At 43.4% G+C, this 22,080-nt stretch overlaps 2 protein-coding genes across 2 annotated transcripts; one reads left to right on the top strand and one right to left on the bottom strand.

Moving 5' to 3' along the window:
• Positions 1–13,978: 13,978 nt before the first annotated feature.
• On the bottom strand, positions 13,979–14,467 carry LOC108033569 (uncharacterized). Its single transcript, XM_017107914.3, has one exon. It carries the CDS (start codon positions 14,381–14,383, stop codon positions 14,030–14,032), a length of 354 nt encoding a protein of 117 aa, XP_016963403.1. The 5' UTR covers positions 14,384–14,467; the 3' UTR covers positions 13,979–14,029.
• Positions 14,468–14,679: 212 nt separating this feature from the next.
• Positions 14,680–15,491, top strand: LOC108033500 (uncharacterized). Its single transcript, XM_017107842.3, has one exon. It carries the CDS (start codon positions 14,802–14,804, stop codon positions 15,345–15,347), a length of 546 nt encoding a protein of 181 aa, XP_016963331.1. The 5' UTR covers positions 14,680–14,801; the 3' UTR covers positions 15,348–15,491.
• Positions 15,492–22,080: the final 6,589 nt, after the last annotated feature.

The following is a 22,080-nucleotide window of genomic DNA, read 5'->3' as shown; positions in this document are numbered from 1 at the left end:
CCCCTTTTTGTTAATTGCAAACTTTTGCTTTTAATCGTGTTAAAGCAGAGGGAAATACGAATTTTTCCGGAGAGCATTGAGAACTTTTTCTGTGCGCAGGAGAGTGGTCACCAATGGAGTCCACACCCATACACCCGCACGCGCACACGGGCGAGCGACTGGCGCTAACGGTAATCGCGGCTGCGCAGTCGCCGCCGACGGCCGCGCATGCGCAAGCCCGACTTTTGGCTTACTAACAAAGCCGTTATGGGCAGTAGCCGCCTGGGCGGGTGCCCACACCAAAGGAAAACCACACCGCACCGCAGCGCACCACAAGCGCACACCTCTGGGCCGCACACCAGCACCAGCAGGCGACTCCACGTATACGTATTAGCCGCAGCACCACCATAAATGTGGCTCAATTGTAGCAAAGGCCGCCAGTCGCCAGTCTTTTGTCTTTAGCATTGAGCGTGACTCGTTTCTGGTGGCTCTTACAGCCGTTTTTTTCGTTGTTTTGCCTTTTTTATTCATTTTTTGCACGAGACTCCCGACGGCGACTGTGGCAGCGCTGCGGCAGCGACGCCACCACACCCTTGACTGGATTGCAAAAAAATTGAAAAAAAAACGTTAAAGCTAAAAAAGAAAAGCACGAAAGGAGGACTGGTTTGGAAAAACGAAGTACAGAATGCTCTTCGAAAAATATTCATAGCTTATTAGGAGAAAGGAGTTTTGTAAATGCTTGGGAGGGATGTAGTGAAGATATAAGAGAGTATGGTCAGAATAACCATCCAGAAATATGAAATGTATATGGTATAAATGGAACATAAGTTAGTGTTTTGGAGTGCTATACGTTTATTATAATGTATGTAATGTAACTCTTGTATCCTAGTCATATGTAAATTATTGAAAGATTATTACCACAATCAGTTCTTTCCATAGATATTTGTACTTGTAACCTAAGATATCTTGTATCGAAGGGGAGTTACAGTTCGCAGGTTCTTCCAAAATGTGCAATGCCTAGAAGAGTATTAGAAGCCAAGATCGCCTTGGTCCATTCGCGTGGTTGCTCTTGTGTTTTCCTCAGCTGCCGCTGCCTTGCTTTTGCTTTTGCTGCTCTGGCATTTGCTGCGGCGTCAATTTGCTTTTAGCCATTTCGCGCCGCAACCGCAGAGGCTGCACCACCCAGCACCGCCGCGCACCACCACCCCCTGAACTCCTCCCTCATCCTCCTCCTCCACCGCCCATGGCCCCTCCTGCCTTCTCGGGCAGCTGCTCCTTTTGTAATTGTGCCTTTGCTATTTTGATCAGCCTCGGACTCCGGCTGAGCCTTGTTTTTTCCGCTTTTCGCAGAGGGGTCTGTGGGCCATATCGCATCGGTCCGGTTTGGACTTCTTTGTGTCTCAATGCACAGTAAGCTAATGTTGGCTAGGACTTATCCACGGATTTCACTGCTAAGAACTACGACTAAGTATGAGTAAAATACAAAAGTGTTCCCCGGTCCTTAGCAAATAAGTTTTTTTAAAAAATGTAAACATAAGACTCTGGATCTGAATAATTACCATCATTTACTTAGTTGTTGAAATATTTTTCTTGATATTGTTCAAGAGGGAGTCGTTCATTATCGGCATAGGTAATCCTTTTTCCGCAGTGTGTTTCTGTTTCTGGGCTGATTCGAGTTTCGGATCCAGCCCCCAGATGGCAGCTGCAGCGGGGCGTTAATGTGCCTCGGCTATTTTATTTATTCATGGCAAAGCGTCTAAGCTAGTAAATTGTATTGCTGGACGCGAAAACTCGGGCTTGGCTTCCAGCGGACATTGGACGGTGGACAGTAGACAGTATTTGGTGTTGTGCGGTGTGCGGTGTGTGTTTGTGTGTGGAAGTGGAGTGCACAAATGCATCGAACGGGCTGGGACAGCTTTTGCTTTTCTTTGGACCACAACAACGACGACATCAGATTGTCATTCTTGTTTTTGTTTGCTTCTTTTTTAATTGAAAGTCGCCAGGCGTAGTTGATTATACCCTCTAGAGAGTTGAGGGTAGTCTCGTTTATGTAATAAATACAAAAGCCGTGTTTAACGATTTTTCCACACTTTTTGTCTGCACCAAATTGATGTCATTCGATATGCTGTCAATTAACTTTGAGTTTAATTTAAAGCAAATCTTTGACAGTTCCTTATTTTTATAGTTTTACTAGATGTATAAATTAAAGATACCATGCATTCTCCGGTTCTTACGCAGTAATATTCTGTTTCATGTCCCATTTCCCACACTGTATTTCCTGAAATCACACATCTACCCTCTTTCCCAGGCCAAAGAGATTTTTTTCTTTTTCTTTCTTTTAGAAAGCACCACTAAACAATCCATAAAATCCCACCTGCCAGGGTATTCCCACTTCCATCCATTTATGCCTTTCAGGTGATCCCCACATTTCTTGCTCTATTTGCCATGGCCATTAATTTGTTGCTCTAATATTTTGTGTAGAAATTGGTTTGGCTCTGTGGGGCAGCTGGCTTCAGCTGGATTCACTTTTTAATGACTGCGTGGTGTGCCGCGGTGGTGCTGTGGTCCAGCTCCAGGTCCCAGCTCCCAGCTCCAGTTTCGGCTCCAGCTCCAGATATCCTCCGACCTCCCCCAGTCCGGGGCTCGTTGTTACACAATTGCGGATATGAATGAGTAATCCGTGGGCTTTGGCCTGAAATATGTCCGTTACACATATTCAGATAGGCTGACACAAAGAGTGAAGGACTGAATGGGAGGGAGCGAAAGGGGCTGGAGTGATCATACAATGGCTGCACACGTGTCGTATACGTAACGCAAATTTGTTTGACGATTCTTATCGACCACGTGTTTGCTGATTGCCGCCCCAACGTCCATCGCTGCGTTTATTTGTTTGCCTGTTTATTTGTTTGCTCGCTGCTGTTTGCGCTAGCTGGTTATGTAATTGCCCGAGCGAGCCTCTGTCGACTCATTAAGCCAACTTAATTTCGTGCAAATTTTTAACAGCTTCATGCTGAGCCAAGTACCTCGGACGCAGTCTGAGGCCCAGACCATGTCAGGCCAATCACCCACGCGTCCGTCGACGGATGATTCATGGTGTCACGGTGTCAGTTGCTCCTACTCCATCCATCCCAAGCGGCAGGCTGCCATTCAAAGTTCCCGCTCACCCAAAGAAAAGTCTAAGCGAATAAAAAACCACAGCACCAAGTAACAGATAAACTTTCTGGGAGCACTTGACGTTAAAACGCCGAAAAATACTATAAACTTTTTGATAAAAAAATGAAAAGGTTTATTAACAGAACATTTAGTCACATGTCATTAAAATAAGGCAGCGATAAGAACATAAATGACACAATACGGCTTATCGCATTATGTTTGTGTAATTTTTATAAAAATATTTTTAACATTCATATAATCTAAACTCATTTAATGACTTTAAAAATACTTAAATTGCCATTCCTTTGCCATGCTTTTTCTCTCTGTAAGTTCGCTTTAGAATTCGGTAGTCGTTAAACCGTGTTCACTGAGCATCAGCAGCCAGAGACAACTTCAGGCCCAAGTTGAGCGATCTTTCGGCTTCAGCTTTCGGCTCTGTAGGTGATCGTAAAAACGCTCCACACAGATCTTGCACGCCCATAAAAAGCGACTACAAAAGATCGGTTGGCGTTTAAAACTGCCGACGGCATTTGAAATGCCCATGTGGTGTTATATTATATCTTTCTGCTATGCGTGTTTCTTGCCTCGCCTTCGAGTGCGTTGGGTTTTAGGGCTTTGTTAATAGCCGCTGTAACCGAGATGGCTAAGTAGCCGCGGGCCAGGACAGCTGAAAAAATGTGGGTGACTTGATAAATCGAAAGTTAGTGACATAACCGAATTGAGCGAATAAGATGGAGATTGTTAATTGAGCTGATCCGCAGGTGATTTCTATGGAGACATGAAAGGCGCGGGGGCAGATGCCAGGTGGCTAGCAGTCACAAATAAGTAGAGCACAAAATAAAGATATAAAATAATATTTTGCTTAATCAATAATTTGGCACACTTAAATAAAAGCTAAGGAATTATGAGGGCCCCAATTGGCCCAATAACGTCCTTCCTATAGCTCCCTATGATGAAAGACGTGTTTAAAATTAATACCCGCCATTAAGCCTAATATTCACAAAAACCCATAGCCCCCTTACTCGCTTTCATAAATATTTTAATAGCGTTTCAATAAAAGCAGCAGGCCATCCACACTAAAGATCCAGCGACTGAGATATGAACTAAAACAAGGTATAAATTCTCTGCTACGGCCAATTGCACTGCATTGAAATATAAAGTGATTAAATAATTAGTAAGAATTTGCCAATTGCGGAGAGAATTATTGCGCATATATTAAATGCACGGGCGCACAGAAGACGGGTGATAAGAAGCCAGGAAGGCGGCAAGGTGTTTTATATGCTCACATACACATATACGAGTTAGATCAGACGATGTCGCGCTACAGATAAAACAGCAACAACAAGGTGGTTCAAGAAAAACCAGTGCACTTAACAAAAATCGCACAAAAAAATAAAAGTTGGAGCAAAAAATAGCGTCTCAACAAAACGAAAAGTGACAATTTAATTGCGTCAAACGCAGCGTTCGATTGGCGGCGATAGTCGGCGGGAATGGGAGGCGGAGATACAGATACTCGCCGGAGAGGGATGCATCCATATAGACAGATATGTGGATATATCTGCGATGTCTGGCGACACTTTGCTCGAAGCCCCGACGATCGCGGGCTCGTTTAATTGAGAGGAGCTCATAAAAAGCGCTTATGACTTGTTTATAAGCAGGCGATCGAATCGGATCGGATCGGAGTCAGTTGCTCTATTCAACTCGGACTCGGATTCGGATTCAGATCGAGTTGGGAGCATTTTTGGGTCGGTATTGGGGGAGATGTCGTCTGGCCAGCGGCCACCGTCGATTGCTTGTAGATTATAATGAGATGCCAGTTACTTTTCGATACATGTAACCTTCCGAGGTCTGACAGGCCGAGCGATATACTCGTGCCTGCTGAAAGGCATTCCTAGGCCGGTGATACACTTAATGCATTCGCTGTGTGCTACCTCACATTTTTGATTGAAGGCATTTTACAGTCCACTTTATGACTTTAAGATGAGGTGCAGGGACTTACTTCGAAACGATGTGTCTGCGACCTTATTTTTTGGCTGCATGTTGGGCAAGCTAATATACACACTTTTGCTAGAACTGGTAATAAAATAAAAACATTTCCTGGCTATAACTGTCAACTTATTATTTTTAAAGATCCAATAAAAATGTGATTTATCGTTAATGTTATTATTCATTAGTCGCCAACTACCATTGTGCTCTTTGACCTTTCAGAACACTTTATTTTAATTATTGTTTAAATTTTAGCACTCATGCAAGCGGCAACACCCAACGATCTAGATTTATACCCTTTCGATCGTCGGCTTGGGATATTTTATTGAAACTTATAGTTGCAACAAATAAATTAAAAATAAAAAAGAATTGCCTAAATGCATTATTTGAATAGTTGTTCAAGAAAATAATGTAAACTACGCTTTCCATAAAAAATAAATCTTCATATAAGGAAAGGAAGCTCGAAAAGAATATATGCTGTAAATATATTTCTTAAAAATCATATACGTTTGATCTTGATCTTGAGATATTTTTTCAGGGTATATCGGTACCGGCTTGGTGGTTTTGTAAGGCTCAGCCTCTCCTTAGATTGTCCACCGGCAAGGGTGTAAAAATCGCTTGCACGTTTTCATCAGATGCCTTGCACGCTGGCCGCGTTTTTGCCCCTTGTCCGCCGGTGGATTTGACTCGGTTTTGGTGTGCTTTTATTGATTTATTTGCCGGGGCGACACAAGTTGGCATCATTAAGTGCCAGCACACACCGTTCTCTATTAGCCGACAAATTCTTGGCCTTCCCTGTCTCTTGGACGCTTGGATCTTGGCTCTCGGCTGGCCTGGCAGATAATTCTTGTTCACAATCTAAATGGCCGTCTTGACACACCTTAGAATTTGTGTGTTACAATTTGAAGTTGTCGACAATGGCGGCAGCAGCCGCCGCAGCAGCAGCCCGTTGGCCCGGACCTGACCAACTGCAGCGGCGGATTGTGAAAGTATCCGATGGATACGACGAGTGCCGGAGGGTGGGGTTGGCATCCCAGTGTTGCCAGCCAGAAACTGGCATCCAGCAACTGCCAACTATCAGCCGGGTATCAACTGGCGCATGTGCCACACGACGTATGCTTAATTACGAACAAGGGAAAACAAAGAGTCGGTCGAAGTTAAGATTTTCAGCCTGCCCAGGCTCTGTGAAGATTAGTCGCAGTGGGTCGCACATTTCGTTTCGCAATCGATTGCAACATGCAACACGGCAACAGCAACAACAACAACGACGGCAACAGCAACATCAACGCGAAACGAATGTGGCTAGCTCTGCTGCTCTAAATCAACGATATATAAAACTAGTTTAGGTGGGTCCAATGGATATTCTTTTACTGCTATTTTGTTGCAACTGCTGCCCCGACTTCAGCTGAAGTTTGCTCGGTTTTTGCTGATTTTTGCAGCATTTTTTGCAGCGCTTTTTTTTGGTGCATTCTAATGGCCGCCCAATATGACTAAGCACACTCATCGCGCACTCCTGCGTCCAACGTGTATGCAAATCAAAACCAGTTTAAGCCGCGGCGGCAACAACAACAACAGCCAGCTAACTTTATATATAGCAAAAATATGGGTCGAGATCTGCAAAATGCAGCTGATCGAATTTTTGCATTAGGCGCAGCAGCAGCAGCAGCAGCAGCAGTCGCAGCAGCAAAGGCAGCAACAACTGCAGCCACAACTGCCATCCGGCCAGCTCGGAGCAACTGAATCGCAAGTCTGAGGCTGCTGCCTGATTATCTCTCAAGGAAGGCATGCCAGACTTCGAAGGAGGAGTTCCAGGAGGGGTTTCCGGAGGGGAGGAGGGCTGCCTGCCAACTGCAACTGCAACTGCAGCCGGCACCGGGCGAATATCGAATGCTATCTATATCTAACGAAGCAGGGCCATATAGCCAACATTTCGCTATTAGCCGCCAACAGAAACACTAAACACCCGTACACTCGGGGAAAGGGGACTGGAAAAGTCTACAAAATCGTATTTCAAAATTCTACCTTCAGTATTCTGACATGCAGAGGGCCTAACACTCAAGGATTTATCCCGCAGTTTATTATGTAAAAAGAAATGTTTAATTGCTTTAAGAGCTGTTTTAATTCCCTGTTTATTTTGAAATTGAAATGAATAAACTTAATGTAACGAATTATGGTTAATTTCTTTGAAAAAGTATCCCTTTGAGGAATAACCAATTTATTTCCACAGTACATCCCCAGACATATCTATATCTGAGTCTGGTCCGGCCAAACGCAGAGAAACGTAACGTATAATCTAAGAGGCAGCACAGTTAAAAAAAGCGCGGCGGCTGCGCAAAATCAAGAGTGTGTCTCAGCCGTGGCAAGGCATCGGGCCACCAGAGCCACCAGAGCCACCAGGCGCATTGGCAGTGGACCGGGCGGGCGGGCAGCTGCTCCAACTGCTGATGAAATGCATTGTGAGGCACCACCATCGCACCACCAAGGAACCACCACCGCAGTTGCAGTTGCACGTACGTGGCGTTTGCTCTCGGGGCGGCAGCTCCAGCGGCCAAAAGATCCAGACAGAAAATTAGGGCAACCTGTAAAGAAAAAAATCCAAAATGTATTATCCAAACATTTATAATTAAATTCTTATACAAAATGTTGGATGTTGTAGAAAAATAAAAATACATCATCGAGAAAAACCTCAGATACGTCTTATTTATTTTATGCATTCAAGTTCTAACAAAAGAGTTATGGGAAGTAATCGATAAGATCGAATAAAAATAGTGATTCAATATAGAAAATAATCGATAAGATCAAATAAAAGTAGTGATTCAGTTTAAAGACTAATTAACTTAGTGTCAAGTAATCACAGAGAAACAACTATCAGTTTTGGCCTAATTCGAATTCAATAATGAACTTCCATCACACGTATTTCCCGCAATTAATTTCCAATACCATCTATAAGAAATACAAATCAGCTACCAATATTGGTGATGTTTTTCGCTGTGCAAATAGTGCAAGTCAAACTAAGACTAAAGACGAAAATATGCGATGCGATGCTCGCCGGACCCACAGGCCACTCAACCCCAACTGCAAAAAATCTACATTTGTCCAAAATACCACAAAATGCCGGCTGGGGGGCTGGGGGCTGAGGGGGAGGGCCAGGGGTGCAGCCAGGAGAGGCTGCCACTGCGATGCTGTGTGTTGCATAAAAGCAACGCTCCAAATTGCTAACTGAGCGATCCAGTTTAAATTGCAATTGCTCGTTAATGGGCACTAAAACGTGCCGGTGTCGGTGGGCTGTCTGTGTGTGAGTGCGCCGTGCATCTGTGTGCACTGCATTGCATCGCCTGCCTTTTTTTCGGCATTTTTACTGCTCGGTAATCCGAGCCGAAATGGCTGTCGTGTGGCATGCGAGGCGTATGCGCAACGAATCTTGGACAACGCGCATACGCACAGTGGCACCGCCGGCGACGGAGAGTGATGGCGAAGCGCTTTGTATGAAGAGCGAAATGAAAATATTACACAATAAGATAGAACATTATTGTCATAGCATATTAGTTAGCAGTAGGAACAAAACAAGTTATGATTGGCCCACTAAAAATATTTACAAACGATACTGGGAGAAGAGTCCCAGCTGCCAAAAAAAATGTATATAAATACATAATTGATTTTAAGAACATACTGCATTTTATAGCACCATTTGTTAATTACATAAAATCCAAACTTAAATAAAACGAGAAGGGAGTAAGCAGATAATTTTATAACCCAACAGGTCGTATGTACGAAGCTACCCAGTTTTTAGAACACTTAAAACAGAAACATTAACATAATGTTACATTTCAACTTACTACCGTCCGTATTCAAAATTCTGAAATATTAAACTAAATATATTCTCAAGTTTAGAAATTTATTTACTAAGAAAATCCGAAGTAATATTTGTTGAATCATTCTTATAGAAACTACTGGATACAATTGTCCAATCTGGTTCGTTTTGGCATATAGAATACCTGCAATAGCTCCAGAAGTTTGGGTATAAAAGGACAGACGGGTAAGGATATATTATTTTATGGGGTCGGAAATGACATCATTATACCCCCTGATAAAATATAAGTACATTGGTGTACTGTCAACCTTAAAACCAGAAATTATGCAATCAGTTTTTAAAGAACATTTTTTTTTATTTATTTATTTGTGCCATTACAGCAAGTAGATTTGGTTTTTTTCCTAGCCCAATCACATGAGTTTAGGTCTAACAACACGTCGCCGCCAATCGTTCTCCCCCAATCATTACTCATCGCAAAGCCAAACGACTGCAAATTCCTGAGCACAATCGGAACATTGCCTTTCCCAGATCAAATGGAAGTGAAAATTCCCAGTGCTTGTACGCCCCACGCCCCCTCCATTACGCCGCCCCCGCATTTTCCGCAGATGCCGCAGCCCTCGGCTAACTGTGCACACATTTGTCGCATCGCATCGCAGCGGCAGCAGCAAGCTAAAGCATAACAACATATTTTACAATTACGAAACAATTCGGCCCACAACTAAATACAGAAACCCGAGGCAACAGCAGCTCTTCAGCCAAACTGACTGAACAATGGACAAAAAATAGAAAAACTCGTAGAAAAAATGGGAAAATGAAGCAGAGCTTGTAGAGATCAGCAGACGAAAGGCGTAGACGCCAGACCAAGAACCGTGTCTCCAAAATGCGGCCTACTGGGGCGGCGTGCCAGCACTCACACACTCGCGCCGACTGTGGCCAGAACGAAACCAGATCAAAAGCCTATAGCCCATAGCCATAATTATGGAAACACTCGGAGTCGCGTCGTCGTCGTCATCGACGTAATTCTCCTGTTCGTGCCTTAATAATCTGCGCAAACGGCGGCCGCATATTGAAATTCCCCACAGTAATAATAACAATAATCGCGCGGCAGCAACATCTATTAAAATATCGATGGAGCGACTGACTGACTGACTCTGTGACTGCCTGGCTGACTTTGGTTTTTTCTACTTCTTGGCTGGCTGGTGGAAGTTTGGCTGGTGAAGCGATCAAAAGTCGCTAAAAGCAAACGCACACTGACGGCGTTATTATTGATTTAAACATCAAGATAAATTACACCAGCTCCCCGAACCACCCGCACCGGAAACTCCCTCAAGTTGGAACCTTTAGGAACGCTAGATGAAGCCCAGTCAGTAACTGAAGATGGTGCACTGGGAGAATAAGGCAGGTACTTAAATTAAAGAGTTTAAGAATAAGGTACTCGCTTCTTAACCATTTTTCAGCTTTAAATATATTTAATAAGTATACAATAATTTTAAAGTTTTGAAACACAACAAAATAGATAGAACTGCATGTTTTAGGCCTTATCGCACACTATAGAATATTTATAAATTAAATTTGGAATTTTTTGAAGTAAAATAATAATAATATACCATCTTAAGTATATTTTGCTTTAGGTTTTTTATGTTCCTTTAAAAGACTCATCACTTTTCCCAAGTGCACTTTTGAGGCACCACATTGGATCTCTTTTTGGCCACTAACGAAGTTTCCTTCTGCCCGCGTTGGTTTGTTGCTCTTTCGTTATTGTTGTAATTGTGGGTAATTGTTGTTGCCGATGTACTGGCTGTGGTTGTTGCTTTTGCTGTTTTGGGCGCTACAAATTTCCAAACCCACTGGGCACATTTGAACTGGCGCACGATCGCAAAAAATGCCGAAAAAAACCGAAAACCCAATGAACGGAGCAGCAATTGTAACATCAACATGAGATGTGCCCTGGCTCCGAAAAGGAGCAGCGTACCCCGAGATGCAGAAAGAGATGGGCCTAGTTGGCTGGAAAGAGATGGGGCGGGAGTGGGAGGAGGAGGAGGAGGTGGAGGAAGAGGGATAGGGAGTAGCTTGTGCCCGGGTCTTTTGCTACTTTGACTTGTCGCTCGTTCCAAAACGTCGAATGCGTCTAATTTCTTGGCTTGCTTTTGGCTCTTTTTGTGCCTATTTCTTTTTTCGGGCTTATTTCTGTCTCTTGGCTGGGCGAGCAGGGAGGGAGTTCTCGGTGGATGTCGTGCCAGGGCCTCCAAAGCCTGGCTCCGCAGACTTGCGATCCATTCGCCAGCGTCTGCTCGCCGGCTGCCGCGTTTGTCGTTTAAATCGTACCACCACAGGCGACATAAAAATAATGAAGTGTGCGGGTGTGGTCGACTCGCTTTTGGCCAGGCCTGGTCTTCAGTCCTCAGTCCTCAGTCTTCGGTCTTCGGTCTACGGCCTGGGCTCTGTGCTCTGAACCTGGGCCTGGATCTCGGTCCGATTCGGAGACTGACTGGCCGATCGGGGCGGCTGTCGACTGTCGAACGCTGCTACGTTTGCAGATTGCCGAGTCGTGTTTGGCCCAGCGGTGCGGTGTCTGCGGCCCATAACCGCATCAACATTTCGCGGGAGTAAAGGTTTCGGCCGGGTCTCCCTTTTTGGGAGTTATCGCGGGGAAATGGCAGCCCTAGTTGGCAGAAATGAGGTTCAAGAAGAGCAATTTGATTGGGGCTTACAGACGATTAGGCGTTGCTAAATGCAATATTAGTTTATTCACAGGTCAGTTCAAATCGATAAAAATGATTGCGTGTAAATCAGAAAAATAGTTAAATAAATAAATAGTTAAAAAACCATATAGTTATTATAATGGAAGAAACATTATATATTAAAAAACCGCTTTTAAACGTAGATTTAGGCCAGTAAATAAAAGGTTTAATAATGTAAATAACTTAAACTACAATACAAAATTCTTTACTTCATAAATTCTTTTTAGTGAATTCTTAAAGCACATTCTTGAGCAGCCAATGTTTGCTGGGTAATTGGCTGAACACACGCCCAACCAACTGCAAAAATATAACGGTATCCAAGGTTGTGCTACGCTTAAAATGTAATTGTTCGACTTAAAGAGCCAGCGCAACAGCACGGGCAACAGCAAAAACAAACCCGAACAACAACAGCAACGCGATCAAGTTTGCCGCCGTCGCCTTTGCCGTCTAATCAAATACCAGACCACGAGACCGAGACTCTGCGCTACCCACCTATAGAGCCTCGGATACGGAGCGATATCCCATAACTGGGAGATGCATAAGTGCAGAGAAAATAATACTCATCAAATTGATCACCAATTCCACACTTTATCACATCAAAGGATCATCAAGTTTTCTTGAAAATGAAGAGAACTGCGCATATAAAGTTCATCATTGGCGGTTAAACACCATTTTACATTCCTTTTCCGGCACTTAAGGAAAGTATTACATATGAAGATTAGATAGTTAAATGTAGATATTATTATCTGTAAGAATCAACCATATATACCATAACAAATTCATTTACACTTTTAGAGGTGGAGTACCCCTTCCCTTAATTAGATGATTAGGGTTCCCATCAAATGGATCATCGTATATTAAATATAATATATATAATAATATTATTTGCACAAAATTAACTTGTTGTTTTTCATTGTTACCTACCTATAATAACCTACCTATAATAAAATATTCAGTAAAAATACGCCTCATACTTATATTGTATCTGGTATATTAAAATGGTTGATATAAGCAGGGAGTAATTACGCTAATCCCGTACTCTTTGTAACAAACAAAATATTTAGATACTTAGGGCTCCCATAAATGTTATAAAACAAACGGTAAATCTTAGCTTTACCTGATCATCCCGATAAGAAATACCCAAGATACCACGATTTTTTCCCCGTGTCGATGCATGGCCTGCATGCATGGGCAGAGAGACCAACCAACACATGGTCGGATCCAGATTCAAATCCAAGCTCAACGTCATCGAAGCGCCGCACTCTGGAGGACTCTGCGATACATCGCAGCGGGTCTCTGGGGCTGGGGCGAAATTTTCACTTGAATATTCGACACACTTTGAGCCCGGGCTCGCGCAGCTGGATGTCGGCGCAAAGGTTTTCAGGATTTTCAGATTCAGGGAGGGGCGCCACAGCGCTTGGCTGTCTCAGCGATTCTTGGGGCTATGCATCATCATCATCATCAGCATCGGCGGGGCCGGCGTCGAAGTCGGAGCTGCAACATGGCAACATGTTGCAATCTGCCAGCTCTGCATGCATAAAATATTATGCAACATTATGCCACAGACACAGGCCAGACGACACTCTTGGTTTTATTTCTACTTTTCTTAAGTTTTCTTTTTTTTTTGCATCCCCTCTCCCGGTGTGTTGTGGGTTATTAGTGCCTGGATGTTGACAGCGTTTAGATCTAATTGAATCGCCCGGATCGCGAGTTTTTTGGGGCCCATAGAACATTTGGCTTGGCCCGCTCCCATTTGGCCCATAACCCATAAATCTAACACACCGGCGCAAGAGATTTATAGAGTTCAGATTGCGAAATGCGCAGAAGCACAGCGCTCGGAAAATCTTGAAAAATTAAAATGACTAGTGCCGGGGCACGATCCAGACCGGGCTGCCGTCTTGGAAGACAATGGCAGCTCCGGAGGAGCCGGAGATGGAAAACCCAAGAGCGAAACCTCAGCGGTAGTCAGCATTGGGGCGTCTGCAGTTCAACGTTCAAGTGGCACAGTACGCCCTAGAAAAATGAATTGATTCGATTGTTTTTCGCCGCAGCTCGGGCTCCTCAACTTTATCTGCGAGTGCCGGGCGGAAAAATCTAAAAACGAGGGGGAAAATCAGAGACAGAGAGCGCGCCCCGAAAAATACTGATGATACAATCGCGTTTTTGACTTTGAAAAGTCAGCTTCGAGTCAGCCGGGCCATTGTTCAATGGCCCAACTGCAGCAGCAGCAGCGGCGGCAGCGGCAGCAGCAGCAGCAGCCGACACTGATTGTTATGGTTTATGAGATGAAAATGCACTCGAAACAATATTCTGGGGCCAATGCAATTTGCGATTTTTAATCAACTCCTCTCGGCAGCACTCAGCAGCAGAAAAAATCATCGTATTTGGCCCCTGACTGCAGCTTCCACTTCGAGAATCGTGGCTCCGTCATCTGGCTTTTGATCTTCTCCCCGTCCCCGAGATCCGCGCTCCCTTGGCTCTTGGCCAGCAGCCACTCGACCATCGCCCGAAGACCAGTCTCTGTGCCCTCCAGTTCGCCGCCCACCTTGCGGCCACAGTGCGTATGCGCGATGTAGCCACACACCCGCAGCTCTGTGGCTTTGTGGGCCACAATGGGCAGGATTGCCCCACCGGAATCTTCGGGTACTCTCATCTCATAGGTTACTAGGTAGATCTTTACCGGCTCCGGTTGGGGCACCAGTTCCATCGACATTTTTGTGACTTCAGAAAGGAGTTTTTCAGTTTCGAGTTAAGTTAAAAATATGAATACTCGGATGTTTGAAAGAAAGTTAAAACTGTTTTCAAGGCCTCTTTATTTTAGCTCATTAAAAACACAAAAAAAATTATTTTTTCGCAATTATTTTAGATTATTTTTTATGTTTAAAATTAAGGTAAGTTACAAAACTGGCTAAAAATTGTATTTGTCTTTATTTTTAAATAACTTACTTATACGAGAAAATATGTTAAACAAACTAGATTGTTCAGTCTTTGCTTTATTCTTCAGTTTACATACATCTCACTCACAAACAAACCCCAACGCAAGCCACATTAAACCGAACCAGCCAAAATTATAATACTTAAATATTTAACTATTTTATTCTCGTGCTACCCACAAAGTTATTTGAAACACTATGCAGGCGAAAACTAAACCTACATTGGCATATACTGTCCCCCATAATTGGATGTTTGATAAGGATCTTCGGGTCAAGAGCGAGTTTAAGCTGTACAACCTAATGCCAGGCAGTGGCTTCCGAAGTCGACTACTGCGGCGCTGCCATGAGAAGGGGATTTCGGGATACATAGTGTTCACCCACAGCGGAAGCCGAGCTTTCGGGGTGATGAGTGGCAAGCGCAGAAGCATAACCGAGATGAAGGACTGGCTTTTGAGAACTTGCATTCCGGAACCCTTCTCAAAGCGAATTGCGTTTTCGTCCTACGAGATATGCTTCAACCCGAACCGAAAAAACTTTCAGGTGAAGGACACTCTGCCCCAGGACGCAAAGTTCCTGGGCGACATGGACGAGAAATACGTTGAGGGGAAAAAGTGCAAGCCAGGGAAAAAAAGCAAAGAACTCGGCGAATATGCCGATTTCTATAATTCGGATTTTTTTATCGATGCGGAAAAGGCCTGCGAAAACGATGATGCAAGCACAATATTCAATTCTGAGACCACCTAGGCCTTTCTCGCAGTGTAGATGCGACTCGTGCTGGCCATTGTTCAACACTATTTGCGCTACTTAATCTCTTAATTAAATATGCGACTAACTGGCAGCTCGAAGGCACTCGCAGAGTGGCCCAGACATCGTCGTTTAGTGTCGAAATTGTGCAAGTTTTGATTTTCCTTTTGTTGTTATGGAAGTCGCTGGTTTCGTTTCTTTTTCTTCGGCTCGGCTTGGTTTTTCTTGCTGCTGGATAATCACAGGCCCGGCGAACAGACGGCAGAAATTAAATCAGCCAAGGTTATCGCATTAATAAGCCCCCTGGTTTGGGCTTTACAGTTTTCTGAGCCAGTCAATTATTAAATTTGCAATTTCCGTAGCTGAACTTTTGGGGTCAGTAGACTGATTTAAATCAAAACCGTAATTGACCGTTGCCCGCGAGCAAGAACCAATCGCACCAAAACCAAATACCAACCTCCGGGCAGGAAAATTGACAAATGTCTGATCGCCACTTCTTAGATTTATCGTTTCACATACACCTCACTCAGCGGATGTGGGGAGGCTGTGAATCCGATTCAGAAAAGTTACTAGAAATCAACAGCAACAGCACAAAATCGAAAACTCCCAGCTAAGTGGCTTTCCATGACATTTTACTGACACCCTTGCCGCTGAACTGGAAGACCTGTTTTCCCTCTTAGCGCAACTTAACACATTTGACGAAGATGTCTATGCCAGCAACTGACGTGTCATCAATGGAGCCCGCACTCCCACATGGAGATGCACAGCGTCCTCAACTCGATCTCCGGCCTCAGCCACAAATCCCCGGCACTTGAGTCGAGAGATCTGCTGGGGCCGTCGTATTAATAAGCCTGACATTTGAGCAGAGCATCCACTCGAAGCCATCGAGTTTCGGTTTTGCGTGTAGGCGTCTGAAAATAATAATTAAAAAATCGTTTCTAATGCGGAAATCTCGCGTTTTGGGCCGGGGGTGAGCTTAATGCCGAAGATGTTAGACAAATATATCAGATTTCGGTTTTTTGTCGCGCACTTCGGTTAATCTTCGGAGGATTGTGGGGGAAACGGCGATTGGTGACATGGGTAAAGATGGATCGATGGGAAACCAATTGAACGGTGATTGCCAGAGGTAAATGGTGGAATCAAACAAAGAAACCTTAAGCATCAACAATACAATAATACCACTTAAGCCACCCCAAGGCAGATACCATAAAATAGTGGAATACTTAATCTATGATTTTAGTTGAATTACACATGTTTCAATTTCTTTCATGTCCTTGACTTATTAATAATTCCTATTATTAAAAAATGGCATACAATTAAAAAATACAAGCATAAAGCTTTACTAAAATAAATATATGAACCCATTTAATTAAGTTACCGGAAGTGCTTCAGGAAAAATTTGCTGTATTTAAAAACTCCAACGATTACATGGTTATTATAAGCACATAAATTGTTAAGTTTAATGATCAATTCGATATGAATGCGGTTGGTAGAAGGCGGTCTCCTCAAAATGTAATTTTAGCCCATTCATACTCGGCACTTAGTCTTGTTTAATAGCTAACAATTAAACGGGTTTTTACAAAGAGAGATGGACACGGCTTTGTCATCGGATATTAAGGTCAAGAGGTTGGTCATTGGGCTGGGCTGTGGCCAAAAGCATTAGGCCAAGTGTCCCGGCCCGCCCAAGAATTCAAAGGCCTGGCCCCAAATAATTAAATATGTAAGAGGTAAGCGCCCAAGTTAATAACAGCTGCTACCACAGAAGCCTTTTGCCGGCCAAACGCTGAAAATTTAATAATCGCCTGCGAGTATAAGGCAGCATGAATCCACTCGGAGGCTCAGATATACAGATACAGATGCGGGACCGGGCCCGGGCCCGGGCCCAGATGCAATATATTGTACAAGTATATACGAAGGCAGGCTCTGCGAGAAGGTCAGACCCCGCACGTTTCATGGCTCACAGCGCTCCTATCGTATAATTAGAAACGAACGACGACAACACGACGACAAACAACGGCCACAGTTCGCCTTTGTATCCGTATCTAGACCTCTGAATGTATCTGTATCTGGAAGCAGGGGAAGGTCTCTGGATACGCAGCTAACGATTCTCAAATGAGCCAATTGTGGAATGCTGGGCGCTGAGAGTGTGTGTATGCTTAGTGTTTCTGTTTACCTAAAGTGCCACAGATCTGCAGAAACAGATAGCTCGTGTTTAACAAGAAGAGTGGAACAATACGTGCGAGGAATAAAAACACTCCTTTCCTTTGGTCGAAATTATATGTAAAATAAACAAATGGCTAAGGTTGTTATAATATTTAAGTTACCTCACCTATTTTAAATATTTAGTTCGAAAATAAAGATACAAGCTTTCAATGTCCTGGAATGCTGAAGGACTTATTCAGCTATAGTACATAATAGCAAATATTTTATAACCATTTTTCGAGCTTAATTGAAAATCTTTTAGTAATATTTTGTATTTATTATTTAATTCGAAATATTTACAATAGTTACATCAGATTAAAATGCTATGTATAATAAGGTTTTAGTAACATCTAGAGCACATTAATTTTCCAAATAAACAAAATTATTTTTGAATTATTTTTCCTCGAAGTTACCACATAAATTGAAATTTTATGCATGTACCTTTAGAATTATCTTGAGTACATTAACTTCGTAAATAAACCGAAATTGCATTACCAGAATATTTTTTTGAGTTTCCATTAAAGTTAAAAGTGTTGGGGCCATAAAGATAGCCAGGTTCGTTACGGCTCGTCTCCTTGCCTCCATTCCGCATTCCTAGATAGCCACCCAACTGAATCTCCCCTGGTGGGGCACGCTCTGCACCTAAGCCCAGTGGAGTAGTGTGGAACCGACAACGATGGTGGTCACCGGTGCATACAGTGCCGACCTCCATGCACGGAGAAAAGTATCTATTAATTAAAGTTTAACAAGCCCAATTTGTAGTCTTTAATAATATTTCGAGATCTAAAAATCTTTTGTATTTGAAAACCCATAGTAACCAATTTGCGACAAACTTTTTATTGTAGTGCAATTTTTACAAGTTTTAAAAATCTTTTATATTCGAAAGCCCGTGGTACTTCTTGATTACGATCACTACTTATGAAGAAATATTTATTTTATAATTGTTACTATGTTCTTCGCCTTAATTTTTATAATTATAAAAAATGTTTAACTGAGTAAAGAAATATAACAAAGCAGAACCATATTATTAGCTTTAATTCTTAAGTTTTTTATTTTTTATGACACTTAGGATACATTTCCCCATGTGTACGATGCCAAGGCCCGATGTGCCGGCGATGGTCGTCGGCCGGTCGACCGGCCATGCAAAGTCTCTCGGAAACAGTGGATCGGACGGGGCAGTTCGAGTATATGGGGGATCGGATCGGGCACTACGAGCGCTCTGATACGTCGACAACATTGCCGGGGAGCGCTTCGTTGTATGCTCACTTTCGATGTGTTTCATTTTTTCTTTCGTTTTCATTCGCTGTGCGATTTGAAAACGTTTTAACAAAAACTCGCCAGCGGCAGCGACAACAACAACAGCAACACTATCGGCGGTCCAAAGGCGGGCGGGTCTTCCACACACACACACAGATACACAATACACACACCGAGGCACACCTGCACCAACTATACGAAAAATAAATGTTTACGATCGCTCCATGTTGTTGTTTCTTTTTGTCCGGCCAATTATGTGCAGCAGCTGCCGTTGAAGGGTTAAGGGGGCGAAAAGGGGACAGCGGCGGAGCGCTTAGGTGTTAAAGCTCCCCTAAACACTCTGAAGTGTTGTTGATTTTCGTTGGCTTATTTCGCTGCTCTCTCTTCGCTTTTATTATTTCCTCTTTTTTTGTTTTTTTATTTTTTTCGCAGCGTGCATAAATTTATCAAATTGTTTATTTGGCTTAACTGTTGTTGTCTCGTTTAGTTAAAAGGTATAAGCCATAAGCTAAACGTACACTTAGCTATTTAACAGCGGCACCTTGCATGTGTATTTTCTTATGGCTAATTATTGTATATGGACAATTTAACTATGCATAATCTCCATGGCATCGTGCCTGACTTATGGGAATCGACTGGCCTTATGCTAATTTTTATGTGTATGGACTCCCAATCGGAGCTATGCGGTGTCTATAACTATGTTGGTATTTATGTACCTGCTCGGCTGTCAATTGGTGCACCGATTCCCGGGGCAAAGTTAGTCAGGAAATTCTTCACTCCATAGAACATGATTTGTGTTGACAAGGCTCGGAACATGGCGATCATCGATTGGAGTTACTTGGGAAAACTGAGCAATTAAATACTTAACTATGGGGAGATCAGCTTGAGGAATTTCTCGAGGTGTGGTGTAGTTTGTTTCGATCGAACTTATCTACAGGTCGATCTTTTGCAATTGGTACAAATAGCATTTCCTTCTCTATCCGTGTGATAAATCACGCGTTTAAATAGTAAGAATAAATAAAGTTTTAATGTTTAGCTAAACAAACATATTTATTTATTTTTTGAGCTTGAAATTACTACCTATTCCTCCTTTTTAACACCCTTTCCGATGTATATCTTGGCCAAGCAAACACTCACCACTCACAAGCAAAAGATTCCACATTCCAGCGTCAATCACCTGAGCATTCCACCACCCAATACCAATACCAATCCCAATCACCGCACCGAGGATGCCGCAATCAACCCGCCGGATTCCAGAGCTGACCCACATTCCCCCGCCACGCTAATTAATAAAAGATAATCTTCAATTGAACTCATTTGCAGCACTGGCCATCATAGCAATCCTTCGCTCCACACGGGCCAAAAAATACAGCCCAGCCGACTTCATATTATCAAACCATCAATCAAGCGAAGACAACAAGGCGCTTCCTTCCCCGGAAAACCGGCCAAATGTGAGGAGGAAAATTCAAGGGGGCACCGTGGAAAGCGAGAGCGGGGGCGGGTGGAAAGAAAAAGCCATTAAGGAAAAATAGAAAAATAGTTGTGAACTCATTGACTCAAATAAATAACCGACGACCATGGCACGCGGCTGAAGAGATCTCGGCCTTCGTCGCTTCCTCCTCGTCGGGATGAAGATGATGGCAGATCATCAGCTAGAATAACAAGAGGAGAACAGCTACAATAACAGCTCAAGACGCCGCGGAACCTCGAGATTTGCAAATATCTGAGCCATAAAGCTGCCAAGTGTTGGCCAGGTTGGCCGATCATCAGCATGATGGCAGTGGAAAATGGACGGCGGACAGCGCTGGACGTTGGACAAACGACCTGATGTGCATGGGGTGCGCTGTACCTGTAACGGTAAAATTTCTACAAGGGAATGTGCTTTCATTTTGAAGTGTTGTATGTCCATGGACTTGGACTTGCGCCGAAAAATCAAAGCAGCCAAGCTACTGTTAGGCAGCCACAGCAGCAGTCGCGGCGGCAGCAGCAACATCAGCAACTTGCAACAGCAACATCAGCAGCAGCAGCAGCAGCAGCAACTAGCAACGGCAGCTGGCAGTTAGGCAGTTAGTCACTTCACAAAGTCATTTTTGATTTGATCGATTTCGTGCAACAGCAACAGCAACAGCTAAGGCACAGCAGCAACAGCATCAGCAGCCATCAAGAGCTGCAGTTGCTGCTGCAGTTGCAATTGCTGTTGCAGCTGTGTGAAGTGGCCAAGAAGAAGGCACATGACATGGTCTTGAACATGGACATGGACATTGAAAATGCCCGATTCCAGTCTCGTGCCAAGTAGGACACACAAGTTTAAGACTAGAGACCCTTCTCTGACCGTATGTTAATCTGCGATCAGTGAAAGAACCCGTTGAACTTTTCCATTCCCCCAAAGAGTTTGCACAAGGAGAAATGATGGGATATTTGCTAGCGAATAGGTACTTAAAGGAAGTAAGCACTAGCGTATATATGGTACTAACATATTTTAGTCAAAAATTATCTCACATAAATATCTGTTATTATTAGGATGGTTTTAACCTTTTATTCTCAATTGCTAGGAAACCATCTATGGTACAACTTATGTTTTAAATTTTTTCCCATATAGTCAAAATTATAAAAAAAAAAAATGTTCAAAGAACATTAAACAAAAATATTGAAAATTCGCATGGTATACCCCTTATCTCAATGGTATACCCCTGATCTCAATGGTTTACCCCTGAACTCAATGGTATACCAACTGGTAAGGATTTTCTAGGACAAAAAATCATATTTGCTAATGTCTTTTTCAGCAATATTAAATCCGGAAAAGACCCACCCTAGCCCAACAATTTGGGGTTATATTATTTTTAAGTTCTATAATAACTTTCTTCCGATCCTAAAGCTGTAAATTGCCATATCAACGACAGTTCGATCTAATTCTTTCAGTGCACCTCTCTCTTCCCAAATACTAGACTGCTGTCCGCTTGTGGCCCGCTCGAGCATCCAGCGGCGACTGCTTCACGCTCACTTTTCAGATACTGTATCTCGGAGTTTGTGGAACCCAAGTGGAGCGGCTTCGAGATCGGCTCGCACTCGGACTCGGCTTCGGAGCTCGGCTCGCTGCTCGTCGCTGGGGCGGAAGATCTCCACCCAGTTTTTGGATGCAGGTCTAGCGCTTTTGGAATTTTCATTGAGTAAAACCAGGCAGGATGCATCTCGCGGATCGCTCGGCTGGCGGCCCCTCATTTACCGTTCGAAACTCGTCTAGGCCAGAGTATCTGTGTGTCCGTGTATCGGTGTA

Source organism: Drosophila biarmipes, chromosome 2L, assembly GCF_025231255.1.
Source record: "Drosophila biarmipes strain raj3 chromosome 2L, RU_DBia_V1.1, whole genome shotgun sequence".
NCBI classification, from domain to species: domain Eukaryota; kingdom Metazoa; phylum Arthropoda; class Insecta; order Diptera; family Drosophilidae; genus Drosophila; species Drosophila biarmipes.
This window is presented reverse-complemented; position numbering and strand designations above follow the sequence as displayed.